The 18,625-nt window shown below is 42.1% G+C and overlaps 1 protein-coding gene across 1 annotated transcript; it reads left to right on the top strand.

Annotated features, from left to right (window-relative positions):
* Positions 1-8,336: 8,336 nt before the first annotated feature.
* Positions 8,337-18,359, top strand: WNT16 (Wnt family member 16). The gene is made up of 4 exons (XM_062198519.1): positions 8,337-8,431; positions 8,612-8,862; positions 10,702-10,988; positions 17,895-18,359. Exons 1-4 carry the CDS (start codon positions 8,337-8,339, stop codon positions 18,357-18,359), a joined length of 1,098 nt encoding a protein of 365 aa, XP_062054503.1.
* The last annotated feature ends 266 nt before the right edge of the window (positions 18,360-18,625 follow it).

The following is an 18,625-nucleotide window of genomic DNA, read 5'->3' as shown; positions in this document are numbered from 1 at the left end:
CATGGAATGAAATGGGCTGGCATTGGGGGGCAGTAGGTTGAGTTAATGCTGACCCCCCATATAAGCACTGGTTCAAGTCCTGGCTACTCTGCTTCCGAACCCTGTCCTTGCTAATGCACCTGGAAAAGCAGCAGAAAATGGCCCAAGTACTTGGGCCCCTGAGCCTACTTGGGAGACCCAGATAGAGATACAGGCTCCTGGTGTCCCATTGTGACCATTTAGGAATGAACCAGCAGATGGAAGATCTTGAAGATCTTTCTGTCATTCAGTCTTTCAAATAAATAAGATACATCTTTTTTTAAAAAAAAGATTTATTTATTTTATTTGAAAGTCAGAATTACACACAGAGAGGAGAGGCAGAGAGAGAGAGAGAGAGAGAGAGAGAGGTCTTCCATCGGCTAGTTCATTCTCCAATTGTCTGCAACAGCCAGAGCTGCGCTGGTCCAAAGCCAGGAGCGTGGAGCTTCTTCCAGGTCTCCCGCACAGGTGCAGGGGCCCAAGGACTTGGGCCATCTTCTAATGCTTTCCCAGGCCACAGCAGAGAGCTGGGTCAGAAGTGGAGCAGCTGGGACTTGAACCAGCACCCATATGGGATGCCGACACTGCAGGCGGCAGCTTTACCTGCTATGCCACAGCACCAGTCCCAATAAGATAAATCTTTTAAAAAATATTGAATTAAGGATTTTGGAAGCAAACCAAAGGGCTTAAAACTGATGTCAGGGGTTGGGCATTTGGCCCATGATTGAGATGCTGCTTGGGGCACCTGCATCCCATATCAGAGTGCCTGGGTTTGAGTCCTGGCTCCACTTCTCATTCCAGATTCCTGCTAATGCTCACACTTGGAGACAGCAGATAATGGCTCCTGACTTTGACCTGGCCTAACCCTGGCTATTTGAGGAATTTTGGGGAGTGAACCAATGCATCTAAAATATCTCTCTCTCCTCTTCTTTTTTTTTAAATCAATTAATTAATTTATTTATTTGATAGGTAGAGTTATAGACCGTGAGAGAGAGAGAAAGAGAGAAAGGTCTTCTTTCCATTGGTTCACTCCCCGAATGGTGCAATGGCCGGCGCTGCACTAATCCGAAGCCAGGAGCCAGGTGCTTCTTCCTGGTCTCCCATGCGTGTGGAGTGACCCAAGCACTTGGGCCATCCTCTACTGCCTCCCCGGGGCCACAGCAGAAAGCTGGACTGGAAGAGGAGCAACCGGGACTAGAACCCGCTGCCCATATGGGGTGCCAGCTCCTTTTCTTTTATCTCTTTATGTCTTCAAATTAAATTAATAAAAAAAATAAACATTTTTAAAGTAATATATACAAATTAAAAAAAAAAAAACTGATGTAGATGAGGCCGGCGCTGTGGTATAGTATACTACAGCTGTAGTGTAGTTTACCTGCAGTGCCAGAATCCCATAAGGGCACCAGTTCAAATTCAAGCTGCTCCACTTCTGATCCAGCTCCCTGATAATGCACCTGGGAAAGCAGCAGAAGATGGCCCAAGTGCTTGGGCCCCTGCAGCCACATAGGAGGTCCAGAAAAAGCTGCTGGCTTTTGACCAGCCCAGCTCCAGTTGTTGCAGCGTTTTAAACCAGTGGATAGAGTATTTCTCTCTTTCTCTCTCTCTCTCCCTCTCTCTCTCTTTCTCTAAATCTGACTTTCAAAAAAATGGATAAAATCTTTTAAAAAAACTGATGTAGGAAAAAATAAAATTATTAAAGCTTTCATTCAGGAAACTCAAACTATTAAAGTCAACTTAAAATATAATTGACCTCCATGTAAAGATTGAGACATGAATCAATGCCAAATGGCATTTGTTGTTTGACCGGGCTTAATAAACTCTACATTAACTTGCTGCTCACTGCTAATGAAGACAGTGACCAGAGGTTACACATATGCACAACAACCTTGACTACAAGAGTAGTATCAGCATTTGCTGATTTTTGACGGACCTTTGTTGGCAGAAGAACATTTATGGCATCATAATGTAAGTGTGGCTAAGCAGAGCAACAGCTGGAAATGATGGCCACAATCAATTCAAAATGACATTTCTTTTAAAATTTTTATTGTTCAATTTTGGCAAAAACTTCCAAAAGAAGAAAATTTCTTTTTTCCATTGTAAGCAGTCTAGCAATCACTCCATAAATGTTACTCTAAAAAATGTAAGTGGTAGATTTTTAAAGTAGTTTCCTTGACAGCTTATTAAAAGTGATAAGAATTTATTAATTTATGAAGTTGCTTTATTTGGAAAAATTCAGCAAAGTTTCTTTGAAAAGATCTGTTCAAAAACTCATCCTTCTCAGTGTATTTCAATGTTTTATGTTTTGTTTACCTGTACTCTCTGGGCAACAGTGATCACTCTTGTTTGTTCAGATTGCTCTTAATTTCATTCTCTCATTCTGAAAAGATTGTATAATGCCTTAAATACTGCTAGAGATAAGCCACTTCAGTTATTTCTGACTGTGTGGGGTTTTTATTTTACATTTTTTTTCTTTTTTTAAGGGTGTTGGGGTTCAGGAATTAGGGATATCTTGTCCCAGAGACAAGCCACTCTTTCCAAACCCTTTATGAGGTCCCTTCAGCCTTAATTTCTAGGATTAGTAAGCAACAACAACAAAACATCTAACTTCTATAGTTGTGGCCATTTAAACAGCAAGACATCACCATGCCTTTCCAAGTCTCGCCCTCCCTCCTGGGACGAGCACTGGTTTCTCCCCTGCTCCCCCATGTCTGTCATTCCTGCAGGCGTTTCAGGCCACCAAAGGACAGCAGGGCATCCAGGATGCCATTCTCCACCCCCTCCCGAGAGCCAGTGGTCACAAGCCTGTGCCCTGTTCCACACTTGTAGCATCCAGGTGGAATTTAAAATAGAATGGATGGGGACCCAGTTATGCAAAAAGTCACCTCTGCTCTTCTGTTCCATCATAGGAGTTAAGACCAGCTGGGGTGCTTCTGGTATCAGTTTCCAGTACATAAGTCTCTGTGATCTGCAGCAGAAATTCTTATAACAGGGCCCTTAGAAGTCTCGTTCTCTGATGGGCTGCCAGAGGCAGAGTCCAAGGCATATCTGTGCAGGCAGACTTTTTGCTGAGTTTCCCAGGGACTGAGAGAAAACTACTAAAGGGAACAGGCTCCCCTGGGTTCTACAACTGTCAAACTACAACAATCTTAGGTGGAGCTGGGATTTTTTTTTTTTTTTTTTTTTTTTGCCAGCCAATTTATCTGGTCCAGTTGGCTCAGCTGGTCAGAAATGACCATAGTCACAGATTCATCCCCTCCAGAGAGCTGTTTTGAGTTTAATGAATCTGCTGGAAATCTGGTTCTTCCTAAGTCCCCTTCCCAGAATAGAGCTCAAAACACCTCACTCCCTGCTAGGAAAACAAATTCAAGTGCACACCCTCCTTGTGGGATCAAGTAACTACTGATGTTTCAGTAATCAAGGCAAACTTGGAGTCACAGGTGCTATCCAGGAGCTTCTTCTGGGTCTCCTACATGGGTTGCAGGGGTCCAAACACTTGAGCCATCTTCCTTTGCTTTCCCAAGCCATTATCAGGGAACTGGGTTGGAAATGGAGCAGCTGGGACATGAACCAGAGCCCAGTGGGATGCTGGCATCACAGGTGGTAGCTCTATCTGCTATACCACAATGCTGGCCCCACAAGGGGCTATTCTTAACACCACTAATCAAATTTTAGGCAACTGGGCTCAGATCATAATACTATCTCCAATTTACTGAACAAACAGTTCTTTGATCTTTACAACATTTTGTAAATATGGTTACCAGAAGCTTAGAAACCTTGCACAGAACAGTAAGCACTAGGCATATTCTATTGGTTAGTTAATATTTTGTCCTCTCCTCCAAAATATAAAACCAAAAGTCATAAAAAGAAAATGATGTGCCTGCTTGTTGCTAAAGAAATAAATAATTTGAAATATGTGGTTGTGTGTGTTTCAATTTGATCCATTTTTTACTCCAGGCCTCAAGTCTAAATAGAGTGCTTAATGCCCACTAATGATAGCGGAGCTGAGCGACTCTATATTAATAGTTACAAACTAGTTTGTGAAAACACTCACTTGTTTTAGTCCAGAATAAATAAAATACCTGTAACTTCTTCTTTTATTCTCCAAATAAAATTTCATGTGCTGACAAAATTATTGCATATCTTAAAATGTAATTATTTTAAAAGATTTCCACAGGGGTGCATATTGTGGTACAGAGGATTATACTGCTACTTGTAATCTATATCAAAGTGCCTGGGATCCAGTCCCACCTCTGCTTCTGATCCAGCTTTCTCCTAATGCACCTGGGAGGCAGCAGATAATGACCCAATTAAGTAGGAGACTGGGATGCAGTTCCTGGCTCTTGGCTTTGACCAGTCTTGGCTGTGGCCAGCATTTGGGGAGTGAACCAGCAGATGGAAGGCATCTCTCTGTGTTTCTCCCTCTGTCTCTATATCTCTTTTTTCAAATAAATAAAACTTTGAAAATAAAAGATTCCCACAACGGAAATGATTCATGCTCATTGAAATCCAGAGGTGAATTTGGAGCAAAAGATAGATTATGACCAAAAACCCCAGTGTGTGACCTCCTTGAGGACAGATGGACCCATCTCTCAGTGGACAAGCCCATTGGTTAAGGATGCCTTCTCCTGCAATCTACTAGAAAATTCAGTTCTCCCTTAGCTCGCTCGCTCTCTCTCTCTCTCTCTCTCACACACACACACACACCACCCACTCCTAGGAAACATCCAGCAAGTGATTCAAACCTAAAAGAGAGCTTTCCATAACTCTGTAGATGAGAAAACATGGGCTCCAGGTTGACATGAGTTGCTGCTCAAGATTACCACCATGGACTAGAGCCCCAGTTGCTCAGCTGCACCACTGTTCCGCCTGCTGCTCTTCCCAGCCCACAAAACTGAAGGCAGCAAATAAAGGACGCATAGAAATGCATCCCTGCCCACTGCCCCCTGCCCCAGGGAGACCTGATTCACAGGGCCCTCCTCAGGAGACCTACCTAGTGTAGCTTTTGTTTATCTTCTGAGAACAGAACAGCTTTTACATTGGCCTTCCCGGGAACTGTGATGTAAGGAACCATAGCACAGAAGTGAGAAATGTAGACCCTAAGATGCAGTGATCTTGTATTTGGTCAGGAAAAATTAAGTAATGGTTTTGAACTAGGTTATGCAACAGGAAGTTGTGGTGGAAAGAAGAGGGTTCTAAAACAAGGCTGATTTCTGACTCTACTCCTTCCCGGCTGAGTGAGGTTTGAGCAAATTTGTTAATCTCCCAAGATGAATTTCCTCAACTATAAAATCAATATCAATTGTTGGGGTGCTGAAGCTTTGTGTATGTATAAGGAGAGAGGGAGGGAGTGGCACCACACACACACACACACACACACACACGGGGTGGAGGAGAGAGAGAGAGAGAAAGGGAGAGAGAGAGGGAGGATGTTAAGTGCATACAGCAGACTCTCAGTACACGAAAGATCACAATGCCTAGCATAAAATTGGCAATCAACTGTCTGTTAGTTGAAATAAAATCCTACTTTTTCAGCTGAGTCAACTCTTGGGAATACATTTCCTTTACTTTAGAAGTGTGGACGGAAGGACCTCTAAGGTCCTGGACTGCACAAATGAGGCACAAGACCACTCAGGCACTGAAATTGTGTCTTGGATTTGAAAACATTTGACCTGGTATTCTTAAACTCCAAGAATGCCATACTCTGAGTGCTCCTCCATAGGTTTGTTTTGAATGCCTGAACAGTAATAGGTCCCTGGAGAAATAATGCAAATACCATGCAGTGACCCCTCCCCCCAGCCCTCAAGTGTGGATCAAGTAACTCCTGAGAGTGTGTGTGTGTTTTCATGGCACATTCTTTTTTTTTTTTTTTTTTTTTTGGACAGGCAGAGTGGACAGTGAGAGAGAAAGAGACAGAGAGAAAGGTCTTCCTTCCGTTGGTTCACCCCCATCAATGGCCGCTGTGGCTGGCACGCTGCAGCTGGCGCACCGTGCTGATCCGAAGCCAGGAGCTAGGTGCTTCTCCTGGTCTCCCATGCAGGTGCAGGGCCCAAGGACCTGGGCCATCCTCCACTGCACTCCCGGGCCACAGCAGAGAGCTGGCCTGGAAGAGGGGCAACCGGGACAGAATCTGGTGCCCTGACCGGGACTAGAACCCGGTGTGCCGGCGCCACAGGTGGAGGATTAACCTATTGAGCTGCAGTGGCGGCTTCATGGCACATTCTACTTTATACACTTACTACAGTGCACTGCAATTGCCAAGTCACTTGTCTATCATGCCAAGTAGACTGTGGATTCCACAACCATTTGATTCAGTGCTATCCCTATTCTAATCTGTAACAGAGGGTTAAATATACATTTTTGAATGAAAACAAAAACAGTAAACCAACTGGCACTGTTGGCTTTAAAATCAACCCCAAGTATTGATGGTCTCCAACTCTCTCTTTAATTCCAAGATTGTCATCCCTCTAACACCAATTCCCCTTCAAAAGGAAGTAACTTCTTCAGTACCAGCATTTAGGCCACCAGATGTCTGCCCAGGATGTTCCTCATAATCTTAGTCCACTCCGACAATTGTGTTCAAAATCAGGATCTTGTGTGCTGGGCCCAGTGGCAGGAATACAGTAATGGATATGCCATGGTCCTTCTTGGAGAAGTTTACAGACCAAAGCTTGGATGAAGGCTCTGATTTTCAGAGAGGCCACTAGCCGTTAGCCAAAAACATTTCTGGATGAGTAACTATACCCTATCATCAGCTTGACTCAAAAAATTATAATGTGGTTTTGGGACCTGGTACATTGTGTACACTCAATAAATATTTGTTGAATAAAGAAGTGAATGGGCAGGATGAGAATTTCGGTGAGCTTGTATTGCTTTAGGCTGACAAGGAGATGGGCAACAAATATCATCAAAGCCTTTATTTCAGCCAGTCTCCTTGAGAGCACCTGCTGAACTGATATGCCTACCTTAAGAATATATAAACTTTCCAGAAGTTCTTTGGGGTGCAGGTAACGGGTCTCACAAACATGTCTTGTGCCTAACTAGGAAACAGAGACATGAAATTTTCTGACAACACAGCTAGGCATGCTCCGAGGACAGGGGCCTCCCGAATTCTCCTGGAGACTGTCTATAATACACAACACTGGTTAACTAGCCTTCGTGACCAACCAGCCACCGAAACAACTCCTGCTTTTGAAGGGTCAAGTTCCACAGGATTGGGGACAGAATAGGTGCTGAAAACACTTTTTAAAAAGCTGTCTTCACAATGAAGACCTGTCCAAGGTATTCACAAAAGTTATAACGTGGGACAAAAGGGAAATTAAATCACCCCAAGGCTTTCTGGTGCTGGCAGAGAGCTCTCGCTTGATCTGCCCTCCATCTTTCGCTTAGGACTCACTATGCTCCCAAGGACTGTAGGAAGTCAGACAAGCCGGGAAAAGGAAATCACAGACAATTAAAATGCGGTAGACTCAATATAAGACTAAAAATACACGTATTCAGAAATGACAAGGAACGTAATCCTGACAGCACCTCACCCATCTTTTAATGTCTCGGGACACTAAAACTTCAAGCAGGGATTGGAAGGTCCACTTGTCTGGGACCAAATGTCACTCAAAACCACGACTCTCCTGGGAGGTGAAGGACAGAAGGGAAGAGCAGCATGACATTGTGTAACCATTCCACCCAGATGCGTCTGGGGAGGCTGGGACTCAAACTTCCATCGAAACCACGCTTTCCCCCAGGATGCGACGACAGAAGCCTTCCTCTCGGGCTGGGCGTTGAATAAGCCCCAAAGCTACCCGCCAAGACGGTAACGGGAGGAAAGGTCAGGACACACCCCAGCTAGGGACCCGCTGTTGTGGAGGTGCGGGCCGCGACGCCCCGCGAGGAGCTCGTTCTCAGCCAATGGGAACCTGAGATCCCGGCACGATGAGATGCAGGACCTCCGCTGGGCCAATCAGGCGCCGGGCGCGGCCAGGGGGAGGAAATGGGAGGAGAGGCCGGGGGCGATGGAGACCGCGATACATCAACAGAAGTTTCCCACCTTGGAGTGCTAGGCTCGCTGGCGCATCTCCCGCACACCCCGGCTCCGCGCAGCAGGAGGGCCCAGGCTCCCCTCTCCCACTCCTCTACTGCTCCCTGCCAACCAGGGGGAGCTTCTGGGAGCCCCTCTCAGATTGACCTTCTTTTTATGTTGCATACAAGGAGAACCAGAGCGAGGGACAACTTGGTGCTCGGGGACTGACCTGCAGCCAGGTCCGCTGGGCCTCTGGGGAGGTAGCGCAAGAGTGGCTGGGGCTGGGGGACTCCATGCGGGGGCCATGGACCGAGCGGCGCTCCTGGGACTGCCACGCCTGTGCGCGCTGTGGGCAGCCCTGCTCGCGCTGTTTCCCTGCGGAGCCCAAGGAAACTGGATGTGAGTATCGGGAAGCCAGGGGTGCACGGGGTGGACGCGGTATAAAGGGTGCCCAGCCTCAGACAGCTTTCAGCTGAGGCTGGGGACCCTTAGGGCGGTGCCTTGATTTTCGAGTCAGCATCTGGTACTGGGGAGGAGAGCAGGGAGCGGCTTAACGCTGGGGGCGGCCGTGTCTCACAGGTGGTTGGGCATCGCCTCCTTTGGCGTCCCGGAGAAGCTGGGCTGCGCCAACTTGCCGCTGAGCGGCCGCCAGAAGGAGCTGTGCAAGAGGAAACCGTACCTGCTGCCGAGCATCCGCGAGGGCGCGCGCCTGGGCATCCAGGAGTGCAGGAGTCAGTTCCGGCACGAGCGCTGGAACTGCAGGGTCGCCGCCCCGGCCGCCGCCGCGCCGCTCGGCACTGGGCCCCTCTTCGGCTACGAGCTGAGCAGCGGTGAGTTCCTGGGACCCTTGGGGTTGGCAGGGTGGGAAGGCTAGCACTCCTCCGCCAAGTCCTCCAAAGAGTTAGCGCTGGTGTGGCCCCGCGCTGAAACCCCCAAAGAGGCCGCTCGGTGCCCGGGAATCCGGAGGGACGTTGGCTAGATCCGGGGTGCAGGTGCGGCCTGGAGGCCGGGTGGGGACTCCGCAGGTCCAGAACGGGGCGCATGGGAGGCTCTGGGTCTTCCTCTTTCCCGCGGCGCCTGGCCCCAGTTGGAGAAAAACTCCGACTCTGCTGGCCCGGCGACCCCCCTCGGACCCCGTAGCGCCCCCCTTTGTAGGTGACCAGCTGGAGAAACATAAAACGGGCCGCGGGGAATGCTGCAACGGCATCTGCTTTGATTTAGCCGGCTCCGCTGCTCGCCGAGCCCTGGACCAGGGGCTCCCCGCAGCCGAGCCCCGGGTGTATTGGCTGCTCTGAGCACCGGGTTCGCGGAACGCGGGAGGCTTGAAAGGCGCTGTCCCGGAGAACCTAACGTGCAGCTAAGGCGAGCGCGGCTCCTGAAGCCCCGGCGCTGTTTCCCGCCCCTTCCCCCCTCGTCCCCACAGGGGCACGCCGCGGCGCGCGAGCTGCAGTCAAACCAAGTTCTACCTCCACGTGCGTGGTGGCCTGGTCAGGACAAAGGTACAGGGACCAGAGTTGCTCCAGGCACATCAGCAGGCTCAGAGAATCGAACAGGCGTGGAACTCACGCTGCACGATCGTTTTCCACTCTTCCCTGGCTCTGACCCTGCCGGGTGCAGTCCCTACCCCGTGCTGCCGCCCTAGCATCGCGGACCCTGGGACTGGCCGCGCGGGCTCCTCCAGGAACCCTGGCCCCAGAGCGAAAAAGACAAATACAGGAGGGAAAAAAGAAGATGCGCTCTTCACAGTTGCTGAGACATCAGCTGTTGAAAGGTTTATTGGACAACGGGTGTGAAACTGTTGCTACTCCAATCTAAACATCTGGAAAGAAAAAAAACTCGCCTGCTGAGTCCCTTCTAGTCCATGTTGTTAATGTTTTGCTGGAACTTTAATTTTCAAAGATTTTAGCGCAAATTCTACTGCAGGTGTGGTAAATTCAAATTTTTCAATAACAGACACTTCTTTTTTTTCCTAATGATATTTCCATTATCTTACCTTTCATGACCTTTAAAGTTGTAAGAGGATTAGCTAGTACTGTATAAAGTGTTTAACTGTCTCATTTAATACCAGTGATTGTTATTCACGATATCCTAAAAAAAAAAAATCTAGTCGTTAATGTGAAAGTAAACTGTAACATTTATCTACTAATTGCTTTGGTCATTGTTTAATTTTAATTTGCCTTCTGACTTGTATTATTTATACACGCAAAAACTCACACAATTTTCAACTGTTATGGGAAGGTACATTTTAAATTTTTAAAAAGAATGACATTCCAGTTTCCTTTGGATGTTGTGCTACCATTCATTATTTACCCATGCAAAAGATTTTAAAAATCAACGCGTTTTATCGAGCTAGTCCTGCCTATTAAGCTCTGCCTTAGGTGCTGACATTTCACACTTTAAAAATACACAGATAATTTTAAGGCACGAAGACATTGTATAAGATGCAATGTATGACAATCTTCTCAAGTGGATTACTGAAAACTAATGCTGGTTTTTAAAAGGTTGGAGCAATAGGAAAGCTTTCTTTCCAAATATGTGCTCGTTAAAGCATCTACTGGGAGAAATAGAAAAATTGCTTGCCTGGTAAGAGGATGAATAGGAAGCTTTGTTTTGATCTTAAATGGAGAGTGACATAGCTCTCTAATTTAGCAACCTATGTTTTATTCTAGGCACCAAGGAGACAGCATTTATTTATGCTGTGATGGCTGCAGGCCTGGTGCATGCTGTAACCAGGTCCTGTAGTGCAGGCAACATGACAGAATGCTCCTGTGACACCACCTTGCAGAACGGTGGGTCGGCAAGTGAAGGCTGGCACTGGGGGGGCTGCTCCGATGATGTCCAGTATGGCATGTGGTTCAGCAGAAAGTTCCTAGACTTTCCCATCAGAAACACCACAGGGAAGGACAGCAAAGTACTGCTAGCAATGAATCTACATAACAATGAAGCTGGGAGGCAGGTATGTATTAGAACATGGAATCAAGTATCAGTAGGATTACAGTTCTGCATGAACCTATCAAAATCGTTTAAAAGTCAAGCACTGGCAGCCTAACACACACTCTATCTCCTCCCTCTCCTCCCCCTTTCTCTCTCTCTCCTCTCTCTCTCTCTCTCTCTCTCACACACACACACACAGAGAAGGGAACTGAATTAAAAGATGTTTATCTTATATCAAAAAGTTGAAATCCATGCATACTACACATGAACTTCAATATTTTGCACTAAAATAAACATCTTTTATTTCTATTTTCCAAGAAGTTGTTGAAATCCCACCATATATGAATGTATATATATTTCTTAAAGAGTATATGCAAAGCACATTGGTTTAGTTTAGATTCTGCATCTAGTGTAGGTTGCATTGTGTTATAAAATGTTTATGGTTGTATATCTTGTATATCTAAAATATTAATTATAAAACAGTAGTTATACAAGTGCCTGTTAAATTTCTTGGCTCTTCTCTATTAGCTAGTTAGTGGCAAAACCATAATGCGATCTACAGTAGTTGAGTTTCTAATGAGACTTAATTAAATTCTATTTATCTAAATTTGGATTTCAATTATATTTTTTAAAATCTACTTTCTAATGGACAATGGATCCTGTCAGTTTTGTCTTTACTTTCTCTAACAAATATTCTTAGAGAATACACAATCTTTTATATTTTGTAAAGCAATGTTTTTTTTTTAAAGAGAAGTGATCATTTTATTATAAAGCAATATGTTAATGTTAAAAACTCATAAACTACAGATAAGCATAAAAAAGCTGTGTGTATACTAAATAAATGGATATTTTAAAGTATAAATATATTAAAGATTGAATGGAGACAAATTTGAGGAACTATAATCTAATTAACCTCTTTAATGAATTCTAATTTTTTGTATTGGTTTCTTAAAATAGAGTATATTTTGATTAAGTCAGGATTAATTTGATTTCAAGGCTAAGAACAGTGGTAAAAACTCATTTACAGAAATGCATTTTGGAAGAGAAAAATATTGTAAAACGTGTAGTGAATGTTTCTTCAGTTTCTTGTTCAGCCAATGAGGAAAGGGCATTGCCTTTCTTTTTACCATTAATCACTTCTCAATAAACGTGAGATCCTGTTGAGCATCAAAAAAAAAAAAAAGAGTATATTTAGTGCTCAATTTAAATTTTATTTATTTACATCAATGAATAGTGACAACATAATTGAATTATTTGGCAATTTATGGGGACTTTCATAAAAGAGTAGAAAGTTTTTTATGACTATATATTTCCTATGGTGTAATAAACTTTCAGGACAGGAACATCAGCACATATTATATATTATTGTTAATATTCAATAGCCTATAGAGGTCCCAAGATAGTCATTGAAATCTGCTGCATTCTCCTGAAGTAAATTAAAACAAGTTGCCATATCTCTTAGGGATATTTAAAGTATATGTTGTATTTATTTTACATTTGTGGAAAGTGAATAAATGAAACTCATTCAGAATAATTGCAAGTTCCAGCCAGTTTTCTTTACTTAACTGCCCTGGTTTAAAAATAAAAAAGCAGAAAACTCAGTAAATATATCACTGTAACGCTTCAAAGTTGAATTTTTAATTTAGTTTGAACGTTCAATTCTAAATAGCAAAATAACAAATAGGAAAACCAATAAATAGCTGTGTAAGCTTTTCATATTTTTGTTTAGAAATGTCAAAAGTTTATTTTATATCACAAAAATAACACAACAGTTATGTATATGTGTCTTTCCCTTAAATGTTTACATATAAAAAAGAATGAATGAGATGTTGCCTCAACTACACGTTACCCAATAAATGAACTTTTATTATTTTTAATATATTAATATAAAAGGTGAAATTTAATATATGTTCTTTAAAACTATAAACTAGAAAAATATTAAAATTGATACATTTTAAAACAAGAAAATAATTAAATGAATTTTTATGACCAGTATAGATCTTATATCTTCTTTAGCCATTGTTTAAGAAGTTTGGTAGAGATTAAAAAATTTTAACCACAGAACCAAAACTTAAACGCTCATTAGATTAGATCTCTTAAGTAAAGTCATCTGCAAACTTATGAAAAGTCATAAAGCATTTTAAAATGTTATTTTTATAAGTAACATCAGACAGCTTTTTAGTTTTATTTAATCTTGTGTGTATTTAAATTAGGTAGCAATATTTGCCTGAAACTGCTAATTTTTATCTTAGACTATTTTAATATTCTAATTTTATTAAAAAGATAAAGCTATTCAGCATCAGCTTTAATCCACTTCTTGTTGGGAAAAAAAAAAATCCTCACATTACCTTGATTTTTTTCTATTATCTTAAGTAGGCAGAAAATAAATTAACCCACAAATATATATACCTTTCCCGTAAATTTCCGTTTTCTGTACGAATTTTTTCCGCATTGTTCTAGATGGAATTTTAAAATATTGCAAAATATTTACCTGGTTATTTTGGGAGCAGCACTACACTGGTATTTTTGTTGGTCTTTTTCATGAAACATTATAATTCAAAACATTTTTGTACTTTTTTTCCCCCTTGGTGGCCAAAAAATAAACCCCAGATTTCCAAGTTATTATCTAACAAGGAAGAGCAATCAACTCGATTCTCAATATTGACAATTAGGACTTTAATTTAATAGCCGTATTCTTTTGAGTAAAGTTCAAGATCTGCATTCAATTGAGTTGATTTTCCTGGTCTCAAAATCCCAAACTCAACATGTAGGAAAGCATTCAGAGAAATGTGGGTACTGGCGCTTAGTAGTGCTATGAGCAGGATAGATGATTTTCTAACCGCTGACCTTAAATACTCTGATTCCCACTTGGTTTCTGACACCATTCCTAAACTTATGACTCCAAGAATAATGTTGCCGGTTGGTGATTGGCTAACAGAATGATGTGATGTCTTCCAGGGGTAGAACTTCTGGGAATAATGTGACTTGGAATATTTATGGGTATTTCTTTTGGTGTGCTTAAAATATTTCCATTCTTACCAGGTCCACCTCATAAACTTTTAAGTTTTCCTACCCCATAATTTGTTTTATGATGAGTAACTCAACAAAGTGGGAAGGGCTGACCCCAAATTTTCATTGACCTGTTTGAAGAATATTTATAAATAGTTGTCCAGCATGAACATGTTTTGCTTTTCAGCAGGTTCAAATATATTTTTGGGCAGAAAAGGACAAAATAGTCCAGAGACATAGGAATCCTGCGTATACCCGTCCAACCTTATATCACAGTTTTCATAAAAACTTAAACAGATCATCTGGTCGTTGAAAAAATGAAATGTTAGTCACAAAATATTCCACAACAATTTTCTGGCTATTTCTGCAAAGTTTGGATAAAGTAATATACTGGAAAATAATTGCCGCCTGCTGCAATACCTCTGAGTCAAAATTGTGAGAGTAATCAGTCCTAAAACCACTTCTTAAGCAGTTTTTATTTTTACATTAAGTATTAATAATACCTCTTTCCTATTTCGCTTCATTAGAAATTTATCAAACCAAAACTTACACAAGGAGCCCAGCAGATTAAATGCTACCCTCCTAATTGCTCTCCCATAGTTTAAAAATATTCCACCAAAATGTGCACATCTGTTTGCAATAGTTAACAAAACATTCCTCTGTTAATATCGTTATAAACCTTAACAACTCAACTACAGTAGAGAAAGGAATTTTCTCATAACCACACACAACTCACTTGGTTGCTATTCTCTTACTTTCCTGTTAGCAGAAAATGAGTGTGTATCATTGCAGCTCATAACGGCTTTTTAACATTAGTTAAGAATCCTATTGGAAAAGCTTCGCAATACACACAATTTCCTTAATATACTTGCATTTTCCACTTTCATTTTTCTCTGTTCTAAAATTACCCTGCTATATGTAGAGATCTTATATCATATATCACCCACTTTGCTATGTAAGACAAGTGTCTTAACCACACTGTTTATTTTTCTGTAAAATTGGAATCTTAAGTAAGTGCTTGTTCACTATCTAGTATGTACAAAGCATTTCTTCCTAAAAAACTAAATTAAGTAAAACAACTTCTAAAAATTTGCTCAGAGAAGTACTAAGTTTTGTAGAATTTGTAGAATTTAAAGTGTGTGTGTGTGTGTGTATATCTGTCCTTGAACTCTGTTTTCAACAGGATTCTCTTAAGGGTGATTACATGGCTTTATTTTATTTCCTAATTGTCCAAGTTTCTTCCTTGGAGTATTATGAGGGTCTAATCCTTCAAATTGCATGTCAAGAGACTTGGATTCTTTTCCTTGAGGTTCTTGTTTTTCCTGTCCTAGTCTAGACTGTGTGTGTGTGTCTGTGTGTCTGTATGTATACATGTATATATAATTAAATATTTTTTCTCTTATGTTTACTGCTTAGGGTAACATAATTCACAAACATAGAATAAAACTTTCAACTTATCATCACTGGCTAATTCTAACCCCTAGACATATTTTTTTGAAGGGCTAGCTTTTTTTAGAGTAGGGATATCCTCTCAAAATTCTGATACAAATTCAGCAGGTGATACAACTGAATTTGAAAGTCAGTCTCTTTCTCCTTCAAACCTGTGGTGCGGTGTGTCACTTTTGTGGGCAACACTATTGCGTCTGGGGCTAAGGCTGAGGAATTAGAACAGCTCCTGGCCAGCTCAAGTTCTCCCAATACCATTGACCCTCTGACAATGACTTTTAAGAAGGTGATTTCTATTACCTCCACCCGATCAGGTTACCAACTGAGGATGAGTTAAAACTGTTGGAATGAGCTAGACCAATCACTGAATAAATATTTGATCAACATCTACTCTGTCCTCCAAGCTTTGCAAATAGGCAACACCTTAGTGATGTCTGAACTAGTTAATAAAATAAAAAGCTGGCTCCGCAGTCATGACCCAGAAGAAGCAACCTTAAATCACCCGTCAGTGACAGTAGGAAAATTGTGTTTAAACACATAAACAGACATTCCTAGGCTAGGGCTTTTTTTTTTTTTTAAAACAATCTGTTTTGTTATTTCCTCACACCAAATGAGCTCTCTCCTGTCCATCAGACACTTAAAATTTGAATCAATCTAAGTAGATTGCATTAATCTGAACATTTATTTGTCTAGAGACATTTTGAAGAATTGAGGATTTTGTGACTATCAAATGCCATAAATGCAGTCAAACAAGCCTTTGTGCCATGCTTTGTAAATTGCTCTCACATCATTTTGCCTTGAGCTAATGAGAAATAGACACATGGATTAGCTTCTCAGTTTTGTGAAGTCAGAAAAAGCCTACGTGCTATAATCTATAGAGGGCAAGGTTTCAATATTCTGTTTATTTTAAACACCACTAACAAGCATCAGACATTGCATGAATCAATACCATATGCTGTCATTTAAGACTGCAGATATTATCAATTGTTTGAGATAGTCTCATTAGAAAGTTCATGAAATTTTGTTAATTTGTTAAAAAAAAGGTAATATTCGGCACACATGTCAATGTCAGTTTTGGTACAGAGGAGGATAGACCCCCATCGATTTACAGTTTTGATAAGAGCTGTAAGTGGAATTTAAACTGGAAGGTTTTCCCCTTCTTTGGTGAGATTACATACATAATTTCCAAGTTATTGAATACATGGATCCATTTTTCATTTTACCCAGCATGTTGACAGAATGTCAGCTCTACAGCTAGCCCTGACGATTGATTAATCGGCTCTGCCATCATCTGGGGATTGAAGGAAGCTATGCTGGCTAGCCTGGTATGTAAGAGATTAGAGGCTGAAACTTTTCACATCTCTATGTGGTTTCTGTGCCGTTAGCTCCATTGGAACATTTTTATTCTAGTTCATACACTACCTTCTTCTTCAGAGCAAGAGAGTGTTTATTTAGACCTTCACATGTGCTAGACATTTGACAATTACAAACATGCAAAATCTCAGTCTGTAAAAACTGAACACAGCACTTACTGTCTCTGTTAGGACAGTGCCACTGGTGCATCAAAGATAGCACATATGTTTTGAATTCATTTTTTCAGAAGAGGGTAAGAATTTGCTGAGAGCAACCATATTCTCCAGCCCCCTCTCCTTTTGAACAACTTTTCTTGATTGATCATGTTTCCTCATTTGGTCTGAGACCAGGGGATAGCACATTTACCCAAATCCCATGAATGGAACTCACTTTAATAATCATCAAACTTGAGAACTGTCAGTTGAAGCAGCAGGTGTCTTCTCTGGATGACATTAGAATCATCGGAGCATTTTGGTGAAAGTACCAATGGCTAAACCCCACTCCAGCCAATCAAGTCAGAATCTTAGGGCATAGAACATCGTTTATCTGTAAAGTTCCACTGATGTTTCTGCATTCTAACAGTGGTAAGGGAAGCTGCTCTCTCAGTGTTTCTTTAATTTTAATATGCCTAAGTGTCACCTGGGGGTCTCAATGCAGCTTTTGATTCTGTAGGTCTGTAGTAGGACCTCAGTGTTTGTGTTTCTCACAAGTGACACTAGCGTTGCTGGTTCATGGATCATATACATTGAGTGGCAAGGGGTAGAATGGGTTCAGGAAGATACAGGCATGCATGAGCATCCTCTCACACCCAAAATTAAATGTGGAGTCAGAAATAAGTCATTCTTGTTAACTCAGATCATCTCTGATAACAATATTTGCTAGGTATGGTACTTTAAGTGCCTCCTGGGAAAACTTCCTCTGCAGGGTCTTGACAGTTGGAGAAAACATTTGGGACAAAACCAAAGGACAGCAGTTGAACTCTAAACAATCTTAAAGATCCTTTATGTTCATAAGTATCCTTTTTACCTTGGAGAAAACACACTCAGGAAGTTCAGTGATTAGGTTAACTGTGTGTCTGTCTTGATGAGTGATATTTGAACGCAGTTACTGTTGGTTTCAGGCTGTTGCCAAGTTGATGTCAGTAGACTGCCGCTGCCACGGAGTTTCTGGCTCTTGTGCTGTGAAAACATGCTGGAAAACCATGTCTTCATTTGAAAAGATCGGACATTTGTTGAAGGATAAATATGAAAATAGTATTCAGATATCAGAGAAAATAAAGAAGAAAATGCACCGGAGAGAAAAAGATCAGAGGAAACTACCGATTCGCAAGGAAGATCTGCTGTATGTCAATAAGTCTCCCAACTACTGTGTGGAGGACAAGAAACTGGGGATCCCAGGGACTCAAGGCAGAGAATGCAACCGTACTTCGGAAGGGGCTGACGGCTGCAACCTCTTGTGCTGTGGCCGAGGTTACAACACCCATGTGGTCAGGCACGTGGAGAGGTGTGAGTGTAAGTTTATCTGGTGCTGCTATGTCCGCTGCAGAAGATGCGAAAGCATGACTGATGTCCACACGTGCAAGTAACCCTCCGTCCATCCCTGGGCAAGGACTCCTGATATGCCACATATATGGATTGCAACCAAGTGTGCACCTTGTACTGGGCAGGGCTGCTGAAGTTGACTTGTGCATTGGAATTCCCTTATCCTTGGCTGGTCCACATCCAATCACACATTGTTCGTGTGAATTTCTTGGGATTCTCAAGTTGAAAAGATTTGGATATGCACTGATTTTAAGGAAGAGCCCTGATAGATAAGGAAGAGGGAGACCTGGTCCATTTTCAGGACAAGATC

Source organism: Lepus europaeus, chromosome 1 (assembly GCF_033115175.1).
Source record: "Lepus europaeus isolate LE1 chromosome 1, mLepTim1.pri, whole genome shotgun sequence".
NCBI classification, from domain to species: domain Eukaryota; kingdom Metazoa; phylum Chordata; class Mammalia; order Lagomorpha; family Leporidae; genus Lepus; species Lepus europaeus.
This window is presented reverse-complemented; position numbering and strand designations above follow the sequence as displayed.

Excerpts from the sequence above, each read along its gene's own strand:
- WNT16 (XM_062198519.1), top strand. The coding sequence starts at position 8,337 with ATGGACCGAGCGGCGCTCCTGGGACTGCCACGCCTGTGCGCGCTGTGG. Across the intron at positions 8,432-8,611 it reads GGAGCCCAAGGAAACTGGAT|GTGGTTGGGCATCGCCTCCT; the intron begins GTGAGTATCGGG and ends CGTGTCTCACAG. Across the intron at positions 10,989-17,894 it reads ACAATGAAGCTGGGAGGCAG|GCTGTTGCCAAGTTGATGTC; the intron begins GTATGTATTAGA and ends TGTTGGTTTCAG.